We start from the raw sequence: 15085 nt of genomic DNA, 5'->3' as shown, positions 1-15085 counted from the left end.
GAATTTTATTTAAAATACATTAATCCTTCAATTTTTAAAAACAATTACTCATATTTCAAAGCCTGTTTTTGTTTGATAAAGGAAATAAATGAAATTAATAGAAGTGAAACAACAAATCATTTTAAATTATAGATTAGGACTCCATGCCCGCTAATGATTACAGCGGTGAGTTTTTTTCCATTGACTTCCCTGAATGCAGTTGGCTTATCTACATCCAAAAAGTTGTTTGTGTGCACAAGTGTTTTTGCAGGATAAGAGCCTAAGAGACTGATCCTGCACTGCTTTGTGATGCAAAATTCTCATTGAAATCAAGGAGGCCTTTAAGTTCCACAGTTACAAAATTAAAACAATAAAATAGAAAAAATGAACACATGTAAAACTGTTCGCTCTCAAGCAGAAGAAGCCATCTGTGCTAACTAGAGAATAAACCAACAAAATCAAATTGAAATGCATGTCTTGATATTTAGAGCAAAGTGTTTCATATGATCAGGCTTATGGCAAAGCAAAGTAAATTTCAGACAAAAATGCTGAGTTTGGAAGGTGCAAGAAGTTTAAGGTTTCTCTCCCTGGCGCTTGATTGGACTTTGCAGCCTGTATATGAAGAAGAGTACGATGACGTAGTACATGGTGCTTTTCAGGAGAAGGGCAATGTATATTAAATATGCTGTCCTGTGTATGAAACTCACTGTAATAGCAACACAAAATTAAAAGAAATAATCAGTTAATGGTGCATATTTTACAACCTCAATGAAAAATAAGTATAAAACCATGTGTCTGATAGTGGAAGATCTATATGGTATTCAGTTGCAGTAACTATAGTGGCTAATGGACTATGCATAAATGATTGTGTTTGCTAACCAGGTCTACATTCTGAATATACCTGCCCATCTAGCAGAGCTGATAGAAAGGAGGCACTCTGAGTGCTGGTATTGCTACTATCTGCTAAGGAGTAAGCACGTTGCTCATGCTTCTGGCATTGACAGCTTATAATAGGGTGTTGCCATGATTTTAGGCCAAAATTTTCAGACCTGGATGCCCAAGTTTCTTCTAAGTCCATATTCAAGCCGCTAAATAAAAGTGGTTTGATTTTAAGACTTCCTGATCACCCACAAATTATACTGAAATAAGTTGGGTCATCAAGCATTCAGCACCTTTACTCACCATTTGAAAAGTTTGGCCTTGGATGCTTTTTATAATTTAACATGTTAAGTATTAGATTAAAGAACAGTTGCATGTGTAGGCTAAAGAACAATGACACACATGGCATGTTAACAGAGCATAACAAATATCACCAAAGCATGTATTTCAGCAGAACCTCTGCAGTGTTTAACCTGAGCTATCCATGGGCATTAGGTACTGGACACACTGCAAATGTTAACTTACAGCAGTGTTCCACATCTAGAATAATTATGTGTGGACTATTTACAAAGAATATTTTCATTCTTGTCTTAAGCATATGAAATAGTGCTTAATTCTTAACTATATTGTAGAGAAAATGAGAATTGGACCCAATTACCTGTGAAAAGTCTGTTGGTACAGTCTGCTGTGGTTTGAGGCACTATGGTGGTGTCTGAAAGGATAGAAGCATAACATGTAAAGAGGGATTTAATTGTCAAATGGGATTCTTGTTGAAAATTAACACACCCCTTTCTTGACAGAAGTTTAAAGGGAAAAAAATGGTAGAAGTATTATAACTACAGCGACTCAAATTTGTAAAGTTAATATTTTAAAAAATAAGTGCCTAGATTCCATCCAGAGTAAATGCTCAGTAGCATGTAATTTATGTGCAAAACCAAGTAGAGATAAAAGTGGGAAAAATGCATATGCTCCTGCAAGTGAGAACTTGTATGTCTTATATCGAGATTGAGGTACTGATGTTGCAATCAGATCAGTCAGTGCAGACCTCTGACCTGTTAGGAGCTCAGTTGAAGTCTTTGCATTTACATGGGTGCCGGGGCCTGGACTAGCAGATCTGATTGCAGGGTCTGGATGTTGGCCCTTCTGTGTATGCAAGTTTCTGTTCATGTAATGCCAGATGCATTTTGTCCCACCAAATTACTCAGTTGTGTTTGCCCCTTCGCAATGTCTATGTATAATCTACAGATAAAAACCTGGCCGTCTAATTTTGTCTCTAGTCAGAGGGAGCCTGAGATTGTTGGCATTCAGGGTAATGTTGTTTAATAGCTGTACAAGAGACAGAAGTAAATAATCCTGATGAGGATACAGGCCCATCTCTTAGGCCCATCTCTTAGGCCTTTTGGATGTGCAAAAGGGAGAAAGTCAATAAGGCTATTTTTCTATTGTATTTGAAATAGATATATTCTCTTATTAATTGCCTCCATGCTGACTGAGACCTGGGGGTAAGATACATACTGCAAATCAATAAATAACCTTAAAATATATTTTTATCAGAAGGCACTTTGAGAACTGAAACGTAAGGATTATGGGCCAATTCTGAGCTAGTGTCCATTGGCCTGGCTCTATTAACTTGACTAGAGCTATACAAGTTTACACCATCTGAGAATCTAGCTGTGTGTGAATAGAAGTTGGAAAAATACCTATTCAATCAAAAGAACGGAGAAAGGTTTTGTTCTTAAAGATCTACACCTGATCTCAAATAAGAATCAAATAGAAAGTACGATAATTCTCTTAATTTATTTTCTCTTTCTCTTGCATTATCTCTTTTATTTTAGTTTGTGTAATTCTTCTGGTCTGTTTTAATAAGTTAGATGCTGTGTGTGTTATTACTTTTGTTGCAATATATAGCACTTGTCCAAAACCAAACACTGCAGGCCAGGTCTGTGGCTGGTGTAAATCTACAGAGCTCCATTGACTTCAGTGGAGTTATGCTGTTTTACACTAGCTGAGGATCTCAGCCAACATTTTCTTTCATTCTAGAAAGATTTTAAACTGGGGGAGAGAAGCCAAAACTGAGCTTTTGATGGAGAAGCAAGATTCAGTGATCGCCAACTTATGGAGAGATGGAAACTAATATTGGCCTGGAGAGCGCAAACCCTTTTAGGAACAGTAATACATTTTATTGTTTTCTTGTAAAGAAACAGGGAACTCTCTAAATATATATAGAACTAGTTCTAATAATATAGTGTATATACCTTGAGATTTGGTAAGGACAGAACCTGATTCTTTTTCATGTTGATAGTTGCAGCGATAATTCTTGTTGCTAGGTTTATTTAGGGTCAGCCAGCTGCTCACTGAGTATGATTGTCGATTGTCATCGGGGGGCCAAATTTCCCCAAGCACTGCATTTTTCTCTGCATTCTTCTTGTCGTCTTCCCAAGTCACTTTAATAATATTTGGGTAAAAATCCTCAATGAGGCATATGTGTGTTACTTGCCCATCTTTTTCAGTAATGGAAGGCAGAACCTGGATCTTGTTGGGATCGAGTTTTGCTTCTGTCTCTGGATTCATTTTAGAGAGAGAAATGAATTTGTTAGAAATTAAGTACATTCAGAATTGCAGTATACATGGTATGCTGTGCTCTCGTAACAATAAAGAATTCAAAGATTTGAAAGTGGAAGAGAGAGACAATTTCATTTCTTGCATCCAATTCCTCCAAATTGCACTCCCGCACACAATCTTAACTCTGAGTTGAGCATGAGAACGATATCCTGTTGCCAAATGTATTTTAACTATTTAAGTCTGTAATATATTGTTACTGCCTATTAAATTCTGAAGATGGGAGTAAATTGACCACTTATGAGTTACAGTTATAGGGCGTTGGAATTGCAGAAATTTACAAACTCAAAATATATTAAACACTTTTTGAATGAATGCTGAGTACAGATTTATGTTCTGGTTCATTTCAAAACATTTGTGAATTTGAAAATCTCCCCTTTATTTACCCAAAATGGGTGTATAAAAGACACTGTGATAGTGAGAGGAAGGGTACATCTACACTGAAATAAAAGACCCGCAGCACAACCACGACTGGGCCAAGTCTCCTGATTCTGACTTGCAGGGCTAGGGTGGCGCAGCTCTGAAACCCAATGACAGAGGTGGTCTAAGAGCCCAGGCTCCAGTCAGAGCCTGAATGACTACACTGCAGTTGTATAGCACCAAAGCCTGAGCCCCACGAGCCCAAGTCAATTGACCCAGTCTCAGAGACTTGGTGCCACAGGATTTTTATTACAGTGTAGACGTACCTGAAGGGAAGAGTATTAAAGATTCCACAAACCTTTTAATATGACCTCTCTCTAAATATCACTAGACTATTTTATCAGGAGATAAATTTGCCCTAGACTAACTGTATATACTATTTAAGAACCTTGGTTTGCACCTTTAAAAAGAGAGTTAGAAAAGTAATCTTTAAGCCTTTTCCACACTAAGAAATTTAACCTTTGTAAAAACATTTTTTTATCAATTATTCACCTTATAATGATATAAGAACATACAAGATATGTGCTATTGCAGACCCAGATGATACAACTTTGGGGGAACTGTTGCTGACCGCCATTTTGGGAAATTACAGTAAATACATTAACATGTATCCTTCAATGACAAATATCAATTACGAAATTAGCAAGGATGATACATCCTGAAATGACTTTGTTCATGTATTTGGCAAATGTAATGGAGTGTTATGCATAATGCTCAACGCTTCTGAAAATCAAGTCACTTAAATGCTGCAAAAAGTATTTAGGAGCCTAACTTTAGTCATCCACTTTTGAAAATCTTGATTATGAAGCATTACTAATAATGGAGCTCTCAACAGAACTTAGCTATCAAATCTTTGCTGAGGAAGAGAGGGAATGTTGCTGCTTGTGTCCAAATCCTGGAGTGAATTAGCAAAGTGCCAATTAGTGAATTTCTGCTCTATCTCCTACATTATTTTAAAATAATTCTGCCACAGTATTAATGTTGTCACTCTAGAAATACAGATTAAAAATTGCAAAAAAAAAATCAATTTTTTGTCATGTCGTAAAAATTTTAAAAGATTGCGGCCTGCTATAGGATTGGATAAAACACAACCAAAAATATTTTTTATTAAAAGTTTGAACTAGAAAGGATGAAGATTTTATTTCATCCCCGAGTTTGTGTAAGTGCATGAAATAACACTGAACCAGGCCAGAAAAGACTTCCCTACTAAAATCATTATCTGTCTGCTCATTTCATATGGCTGACAGTAAACGACACATTTTTTTTAAACAGCATATTGATTTTACTAGTTATCACAAGAAGTGAGCAGGTTCAAAACACTTTTACTGCTGCTAATTTCTGTCTCCTGTTTGTCACTGTGGGATACAACCAAGAGAGAAGGTTGCCAACTCAGCTAACTGCCAAAGAAGTATTCTCTACAAAACGACTGTGTTCTCATGTTATAAATGTGCATCACAAAGAAGAAACGGAAGGTTGTTGATATTTCAGTAGTGTCAAAGGACCCCAAATGAGCACTATGTATTCTGTGCGTTCTCTATTTGTTCCAACACTTAATTGCAGGTGAAAAATGAGAGGCCATTTAACAAAATAGTTGGCCTATACTCTACAAAACATTTAGTTGGAATTTTTAAAGGCAGTAAGAAGGGATTTAGGTGCCCAAATCTCTTTCAAATTCAGGCTCCTTTGATAATGTCAGTCATTGTCTTTAGTCAACTGAGACACAAATAGATTAATACTAAGGCCCTGCTCCTGCAAAGTCTTACACATGTGCTTAATTTTATGCATTGAGAGTAGTCCCACTGACGTCAAAGCTTGTGAAGGTTCTACTAAAATGGTTTCAGCTTATTTTTGTGCTGTCTGGCTATTCTAGAGTTTTCTGAAACTATTTGGAACTGAACCAGACTATAACCCTGTAATTCGGGTTGTGTCAAAAAGTATTTAAAATATCTTGAAATTAGAAGCAAATAAAGATAGTTGAGATGTAAGACTACCTAACCAAGAAAAATCTCTTCATTAAAGAACTTTCCCTCATTTTGGAAATTGTCACCAAAAAGGGAATTGATTTTTCTGTTCTTTCCAATTTAGATCCTCATGCTCCAGCACAATTAGTTCAACCTTTGGGGCTCAATCTTACATTCCATATGCACCATAAGCACCCAGGAATACAGGATTGGGCTTGAACAGTAGGTTTACCAAATGATTTACTTACTCAAGTCTTGTATGTATTCAAAAAACCTTTACATAGCTTCCTGCCCAGTGGTGAGGTGCTTTGCAAAATATAATGCTTATTTCTGGCATTTCTCTTTAGATGTTTTTAGAAATTGGAGTCACATTTACATGTTGTCAAGTATCAGAGGGGTGGCCGTGTTAGTCTAGATCTGTAAAAGCAGCAAAGAGTCTTGTGGCACCTTATAGACTAACAGACATTTGGGAGCATGAGCTTTTGTGTGTGAATACCCACTTCGTTGGATGCATGCTCATGCTCCCAAACGTCTGTTAGTCTATAAGGTGCCACAAGACTCTTTGCTGCATTTACATGTTGATAGTTTTTTGTATTTGCACATGGTAAGATGGGTGTCTATCCAATATAAAATCTGAATTTTGTACATATATAAGCAGTATGTGTGTTTGCATAAGTGGGCAAAATCTGTTTTAAATATTTTGTCTCATTTTAGGTGAGATATAAAACCCCTTAAGGCCAATGGGATTTTTTCCTTTGGCTTCAAAGGTCTTTGGATAAGACACTTTAAGAAGATAAGACCCTTAATTTCTAAGTCAATTATAGTTTCCAGTATGGAGCTACTCTTTCATAGAATCATAGAATCTCAGGGTTGGAAGGGACCTCAGGAGGTCATCTAGTCCAACCCCCTGCTCAAAGCAGGACCAAACCCAACTAAATCATCCAACTTTGTTTTGATCCAACTTAACTTTTCAAAACACCTCACTTGTCTAATTTATTTAAGTGGAATTTTTAACAAGGAAGGCGTGTTGTAAAAGAATATACGTGGTATAAGTATTACTTCTCTTTTTTAAGACAGCAATCGACTTTGGGCCCTTTGGTTTCACTCCTTGCTCAAAAGAAATTCCTATTAGTTTCAATAGGAGGTTTTCCAAAGGGAGGATTGCAGGGTTAAGTTGTAATTGACTCACTGCTAACTATTTTTGTGTGTTGCAAACCGCATGCCACTTATAGGTAAACTATCATACGTAAATAATGCTGATGTTCTATTTGAGAACAAAGTCCATTATGCCATCAGAATATATTAAAAATAAGTAAATGGTGTGCTTGTAATTTTAATTTTGCATTATGTGCTTGGTCCAACAAAGTGCCGAATGCTCTTATGAAGTTCTGAACGCTTCTCATTTCCCATTGAAACCAATGGACATTGAGGGTGCTCAGCACCTGGTATTATTTTAACCCAAAAGACAAAAGCATTGTTATGACATTTCTCTGTTGCTGGCCAGTTACTTATGATTTCATTAACATTAGTGTTGTTAATAAATTATTACACTCGTAATAAAATTTTAGCCAGGGTACATTCTTGCATTGAGATAAATTATTGAGCTTAATTTGATAGATTTTGCCATTATGAAACATTTAAAGTAGTTTGTCTAAAAACTTACTAGTTACGACAAGTTTTGTGCCAGTTCCAAAGATTTTCACAGCTCCCACAGTGTTGCAACTTACTACAAAATCTGCCCAAGACATTTCTGTTCAGAGGGTTCAGAGCTGAACAAATATTGCTAAATAGGCACAACTGAGAGCCAGTTAATTCAAGCAAAGAAATGGTGGACATTTCAATGTATTTTTCAGGGTGAACTTACATTGGTATTTTCAAATACTGTATATTAATATTAATTTGGTAGCTTTTAAATTCTGTTTAAAAGAAAATCATTCATTTCATTGACACAGAGGATCTGGTTGACATTTGAGACCTAATGTTGGACTCGTACTATTTTCTGTTACCTAGTGGATTGATGGAAAAGGGTATTTCAGTTCAATTCTGCTGGATGCTCGGTGTTTTTGTCCCTGTACTGCCAGAGTGGTCAAATTGGTGCATTTTTAAAAATCCCATTATGAATAAATATAATTAGAAATATAATTAGAAAAAAAATACTCATTTGATAGTACACTGTGACCTATCCCCTTTTCTCAAGATGCTTCATGATATCTTTCCACCATTAACTTCTTACATCTCCTGACTTATACATACTTTCGATACGAGATGCTAAATCCTGGTTCCCGCACTAAGCAGAATAAAGGGGGTTTCTCTAGGAGAGCTACATGATGGATGGGAAGATGTAATCTTTCCCCCAACCTAGCTACAGCATCATAGCCCAGGAGCTTTAGTAAAGTCCATGCAGTTTCCCACCCACTGAGCAGGCATTTTGGCCAGTTGATCTCACTAGTCACAGACCCACTGGCCATTCCAGGCCCTCACAACTCTCCTACCCCCGATCCCCACTGTTCTTTGGTGCACAGGGGTACCCTAGAATTGCCTCTTTGGCTTGCCCCCCCCCCACATTGGATGGAACTGTGGATGTTCTCCTGGTCTCGGGTATTGACCCCTATACAAGAGAACAACCCAACTTTGACTCAGGATGAGTAAAAAACCCTCTATATCAATAATTGTCAATATGAATTCTGTACATTAGCTTCACATTTAGATAGTAAAGACATTCATTCTTCTACTGTAGACTGCATATCACATTTCCATTGTCTGTTATCCTTTTTGAATAAATTGTGCTCGGCAGTCTCTAATTTTATATTATCACAAGCAATTTTTTCTCTGATACTATAGAACTTACTTGAAACAATGAGCTTTGTGCCAGAGCCGAAGACTTTGATATAATTGTTCTCACTGTGTTCATGAGCTTTGCAAAAACTCATGGGCCAGATCTTCAGCTGCTGGAAATGAAAGGAGTTCCATGGAGGGTCTGACCCATATAGCTTCCATCTGGCCCAATATAGCTTCATATTTTTTGATGTGCAATTGTGAACAGAATCACTTTAATATACTAGACTTGTGAATAAAATGACTTTTTATTTACAAAATGGCAAATACTTGATTGTGTATTCTGTTGATATCCGAAACTCCAATAAATTGCATTGGATATTTGGAGTACTTTAGGAGCAGACATGCAAAATAAGTAAAAACTTCAAATGCGTTCTACATACCTAAGGCTTAGAATTTCCTCGGGCTGGGATCCCTCAGCCTCACTTGAAATTTCTATTTTTCTTTTAAAGTGAATTTAGCGTTTGTGAAAAGTGCCAAATTGACAGCACTAGAAACTACCTATATTGAAAATACTTCAGCATTCTACAATAGTGGTCCAGTGCTTAATAATGCTATTGTAAATTGCAATGAGTGATTTTGGACTATCACTGGAGAATCTATTTTATTTAATGCTGATTTCTCACCTGGTCCTAACAGTGTATTTGAAATCTGTTTGCAAAGGTCACCTTTAATGGATGAGATGGTAAATTATTCTTAATATCCCTTAAGTTCTTGGTATTTCTGATACAAGTATAATCAACAATGCCTATCATGATGAAGTTTTTTAAGGTGGACACCTGTCATCTGAAGATTCTTTGCTCACAACTGCACATCACTTTCCGCCATAAATTTGGATTTGGTCTTTGGATCAGATACTTATATTTTTTTTTCTATAAAGAGTTTGTTGTATTCAGTCAGTAATGACAAAAATCAGTACCTAGAACTGTTTGAAAAGGCAGCAAACCAATTTAAACCAGCCCTAGACTACTTGAGAATCTTATCATCAAAATAAATATCAGTAATAGTAGCTCCTTTGTAATTTGTAACTAATGATCTACACTGATCACTCTGTTCTTAATTCACTTTGTTTTACAAAAACCCAACTAACTTCCATCATATAATGTAAGATAGACCCAAAGATCATATCTTTCAATTGCCAAATATTTTTCCATTTATTTCTTCTATGAAAGAATGTAAAGTTTTGGTGAATTATTTTTCTTATTTTAAACAAAATGACTAAGTACTTCTGAAAGTTGTCAGATAGCCTTGTAGACTGCATCCCTTTCATCACAGGATAGATACAACACAGGCAGGGACGGGGAAGCTTTTTCATACCATCCCACCAAGCTATGTCATTTTGTCCTGGAAGGACCACCTCTAGAGATGAGAAGGGACAGTTCAGTCTCCAATTCAATCTTTGGCTTCTGCACTGAGCCTGCCATTAATACCAGCTTTTTCTAGAATATTGCATTCAGAAGAATCCAGTTATTCCATTTTAATGTAGACTTCTTTAATGATGACTAGATGCACTTTAATGGATACAATATGAGAAGCACCACTATTCCTATGTCATGCTTGTTGACAGCACCAAGCTTGGTTCTGTTTCCAAATCTTTTTACTCATCTATTCCACTAAGCAAGAATTCTGGTAGGTCCTAACCCTGCTCTTACTTACCAGTAAATGGTGTAAATGAATGGAGGGAAGTCAGTTTAAAAAGAGGAATGATTATTGTGAGAGCAAAATCAGGACTGCTAACTATATATGACTTTAAAAGCAATTTCTGCTTGTTCAGAACTTGTGAATAATGTTGTCCCTGTTAAGAAGTATGGTTATACAACATAGGTAAAATCCTGGCCCAAATGTCATTGCCATTGAGTTCTGTGGAGTCGGGATTTCACCTCATGTTCTTAGAATGGAAATGCCCCGATTCCTATAAGTCTGGAGTCAAATTCAGCCCTGGGCACATACCGCCATAATTTCTTTTGATTTTACTTAGAATTGTGCCAAGGTCTGAATTTCTCCATGATCCTAGGGTTATTTGATATTTCTCTTTGAGAAGATATTTTGTTACTAAAACATTTTATTGTATCCTATAGGTTTAATACAGTAATAAATCAAGTGCGCAATCTAAGGTCTTCATGCTGTAATAAATAATCTACACATATCACTGACATGGTTCTCCACTCCTTACACAGTCAAAAGTGTTGGTAAAGCTATGGGAGTTTTGCCTGTCAAAGAATGCAGGATCTTATTCAGGCAAGAGGATTTAGGAAAACTATCCATTGTAAACTATAATGCTAACTAAATTGTATCTACACTCTTAATACCATAGAATATTCACTTACAGCAACATGCTGATCCTGATCTGATATTTTTAGAATTAATTATGATTGTGTATTTATTTTAATTGGCAGCATTACAATTTACCTTTAGTTCAGAGCTATAGGGGTACTAAGGTAAACTTGATTGTGAATTGAGCTTTAAAATAGACTGACTGTTCTAGCTGATTTATATAAATGTGCAGAGCATGATTCTGAAGAGTAAGGACCCGATTTTCCCTTGTTCTGTGTTTGTGCAGTCAGTTATACCAATGCAAACTGGGTGTAATGTTCAACTTAATCAGAATGGTGGCACTTCCCATTGACTTTTCATGAGCATAAGTGACTTCCAAAAGCAAGGTAAAGATGACTCAGGCCCCAAGTCTATATTGTGAAACACTGTTAAGAATACTTGGAAGTGTCAGTTTGCCTGCAATGCCAAGGTACTTCACACAAGATGACAATCTCTAGGGCCAAATTCTTTCACTTACACTGGTTAACTACAAGAATTCAGGTATGAAATTCACTACTTCAGAGAGTGCTTAAATAAATAATTGGAGATATACCAATCTCCTAGAACTGGAAGGGACCTTGAAAGGTCATTGAGTCCAGCCCCCTGCCTTCATTAGCAGGGCCAATTTTTTTCCCCTGATCCCTAAGGGCCCCCTCAAGGATTGAATTCACAACCTGGGGTTTAGCAGGCCAATGCTCAAACCACTGAGCTATCCCTCCCCCCTGCTTCTTTTGTTTTAATTATGAATCATGATGTTACTTCTTTCAGAGTTGTTTAATTTTATGCATGTTTATGAATTTTAGTTAAAGAATTTGAATAATATCAAAGCTAAGACAAATTTTTGCAACTGGACCAAGGACCAGCATGCTTATAGTGGCACATCCTCTGAAAAATGACTTAACAGCTGATCATTAGAAATATTAATTACCTTGAAAACATCTACTTTAAATCTATCAGTAAAAATTGCAGGTCTGTTCTGGGATTGAAAAGTTGATGTATTTCAGATCAGATCCTACAAAGTGCTAACAACCCTGACCTGCACTGAAGTCTACAGGAATTGATAGTGTTCAGCATCTCACATTAAGTGCTCGGTACTTCAGAAGATCGAACTTACAATTGTTCACCTTACCTGTGATAAAAAGATTTTCAATGATCACAATAAACTGCTTTATCTTTGCATTACTGTAATTACCACATAACTTACCTGTTACAATGAGCTTGGTACCGGAGCCAAATACTTTGAAGCGATAGCCACTAGAAGTATCACAGTGAGCAAATCCTTTTCAAAATACTGTACAGATCTAGTATCTTTATATTGATGAGCCAGTAGATGTTGCTTTTTAAAATAATCTGATTTGCTATTTAAATTGATTTCTCGTCTTGCAATAAAATAATAAATAAGGAGAGTGCATGTAAGATAATATGAAAACTGTGGAGGTGACTTTCAAAGGGGAAAAGAAACTTAGACGTGTTTACGTTAGACATGCCATTGAAATATGGTTTAGATTAGGTGTTTCTAATAATTTGTGGAAAGGAACAAATTACTTTTTAAATTGGGGTCCAATTTAAAGATTATAAAATTAACCCTGCATGATGCCATCATTCCATGCTGGTGCTTCTAAAGATAACGACAGGTTGAGGGTAGACTATACCTATTAAATTGGGTATATTCATGAGAACAATTTTGGCTAATTTCTGCCATTTGGTGTAATCAGAAATATTCTCCATCAGAAAACATTTGCTCTTCAGAAATATTTGTTTGTCTCAGAGACTAGGCACTCAGCAGTATGTGGAGGGAAGAATAATCTTAATTAAAGACACAGAATTCTCTCAATCCCATTAAATCCAAACATGGCTAAAACATTTTACCAATTGGAAATCAACTTTAAAAAATTGAGAATCATATTATTGGATCAATTATCATATTTTATTAAAAGGATTACTTTATCACATATACCTTGTTTTTATGTAAAAAAGAAGCACACCTCTTTATTCCCCATCAGTATATGGAATTAACAAGATTTACTGCATTTTCGCCACCTTTTGGCCTTTAATTAAGTGCATGCTTAAATACGTTGCTCTGTACAAATGGAAGCATGTTTAAGTGCCTTCCTGAACTGGAACTTTTTTAGGAAAGAAAACACAATCACATTAAGATATTACTACTAGAAATGTACCTTTTAATGCTTCCTAATGGCCAAATCCTCCAAGGGCTGATCATCCTCAACTCCTATTTAAATGTATGAGCATTAAAGAAGCTCAACAACTGATATGACGGGGTGCTAAATAAACGGTATTGTAGAAAACCCCTAAATTCTACATTTCACATTTACTGCTAACAATAATTGTTTCCACTTCTGAATATTTTTGCACCATCACCTCACAGTGTGACAATACTAAACAAGCTCTCCAAACAATTTACATTATTCTCATTGATTCACATACAAGTATAACTGTTTTGCTCTGAATTAGAGAGACTACTATGGGTGAAATCCTGAACCGAATGAAATCAATTGGAGTCTTGCCTTTACAGTAGAATCAGGATTTCACCCTGTTTACGCATAACTTGATTTTGTCCTGGATAACAAGCATAGTAAATACAGAAAGTAAATGTATGCTTTGAAAACATCTTGAGAAACTTACTTGAAACCACCAAGTTGGTGCCCGAGCCAAAGTACTTTACTCCATCCTCACATCATTGAAATCCTCTACAAAAACTAATGAATTATCAAGTTATGAATTTCATAAGAATAAAATTCTGAAGTTCATATTTTTAATACAAAGGTCACAATCTAAACTAGGCTTGCTTGTGGCCACTTAATAGTGTGAGTATTATACTGAGTTTATGCACTTTGTGAATTCCTCTGCTGCTTTCTACCAAAAATGTTTTTTGCTGCTTGACATCCATCACTGCATGGCAAATTGAGTGGGGCGATTTCCTGATCATTACGTAATTCCATTAATTTCAGTGGATGAGCAGGGTTTAGTTCTATGATCTCCAATGTGCCTGGATGGGAAGGATGGTCTTGTGATTAAAGCACCAGAGTGAGACTCGGGAGATTTGCCTTTTTTCTGACTCTCCCTTTCTGCCCTTTGTCAAATCACAACCTCTATGCTTCACGTCTTACTGTATAGTTTAGAAAATGACATTTCCTAGACAATGTATTATAAATACTGTTATGTACTCAACATTAACTAGCACTTATATTATTGATTGGACAGTTTCTGTAGCTTTAATCTAATAAAGAATATTATACACAAAAGGGAAAAGATACTTTCAGTAAAACCACTTATTGAGAACCTGAAGATTGTTGCACCTCAGGCAATTTTCCGTCATTAATCATCATACACTGATATAGTCCTAATAACAAACTTTTTAATACTCTCATACCTGCTAAATTGAAACCTGTGCTGTGAATTTTGCACTTGCTGGCATTTGGACATAATTTAAAATTTTAAAGTTCTCCATTTCCCTCCTTTCTGATTCTTAACACTTATTCAGTAAGTATTCCAGCCTTTTACTCTTGTATTCACTTTACTCATTAGGATCATATACTGCCCTCAGTGAACCCATCGGTGTCTCTGGGAGTTTGATACACAGGTTAAGAGCAATACACGGATTATGTGCAAATTCCTTTTTAAATATTCATTTATTCGGTCCATTTATTTTTGTCCCTTGATTCTATTTACCAAAAGAAAAACAATCAAGAATAAAAAATACTTACCAGAAACAACTAGTTTGGTTCCTGTGCCAAAGTACTTGATCCAGCTTGAAGTATCACATTGACTTTTCATTTTACAAGAAGCTGTGGTACTTTACTTATGAAGCTTTGTCCTTGCTCAAATAACCAGGCATTCCTACCAGTAGCTGGGGAAATACTGCTAATGGAGTATTCCTGGTTCCTTGCCTATTTGGAGAGTTGAATGCATTCACATTTTTGTGACCTCATAAAGCTGAAACACAAATTCTCTTCCCAGTGACTCTATTTGCATGTCCTTGCAGCTTTTCTGTTAATGAATCCTCATTCCTTAAAATGGAAACTAGGTGATGACTTCTGTTTGATTTTAATGTTGTAAAT

The 15085-nt window shown here is 36.1% G+C and overlaps 1 gene segment (V, D, J or C); it reads right to left on the bottom strand.

Moving 5' to 3' along the window:
* LOC123364510 lies at positions 1–14870 on the bottom strand. The segment is given in 4 exon segments: positions 1–685; positions 1517–1570; positions 3114–3419; positions 14732–14870. Coding segments are annotated over 4 exon segments (564 nt in total).
* Between the last annotated feature and the right edge of the window lie 215 nt (positions 14871–15085).

The sequence above is a fragment of the Mauremys mutica genome, chromosome 2 (genome assembly GCF_020497125.1).
Source record: "Mauremys mutica isolate MM-2020 ecotype Southern chromosome 2, ASM2049712v1, whole genome shotgun sequence".
NCBI lineage: Eukaryota > Metazoa > Chordata > Testudines > Geoemydidae > Mauremys > Mauremys mutica.
This window is presented reverse-complemented; position numbering and strand designations above follow the sequence as displayed.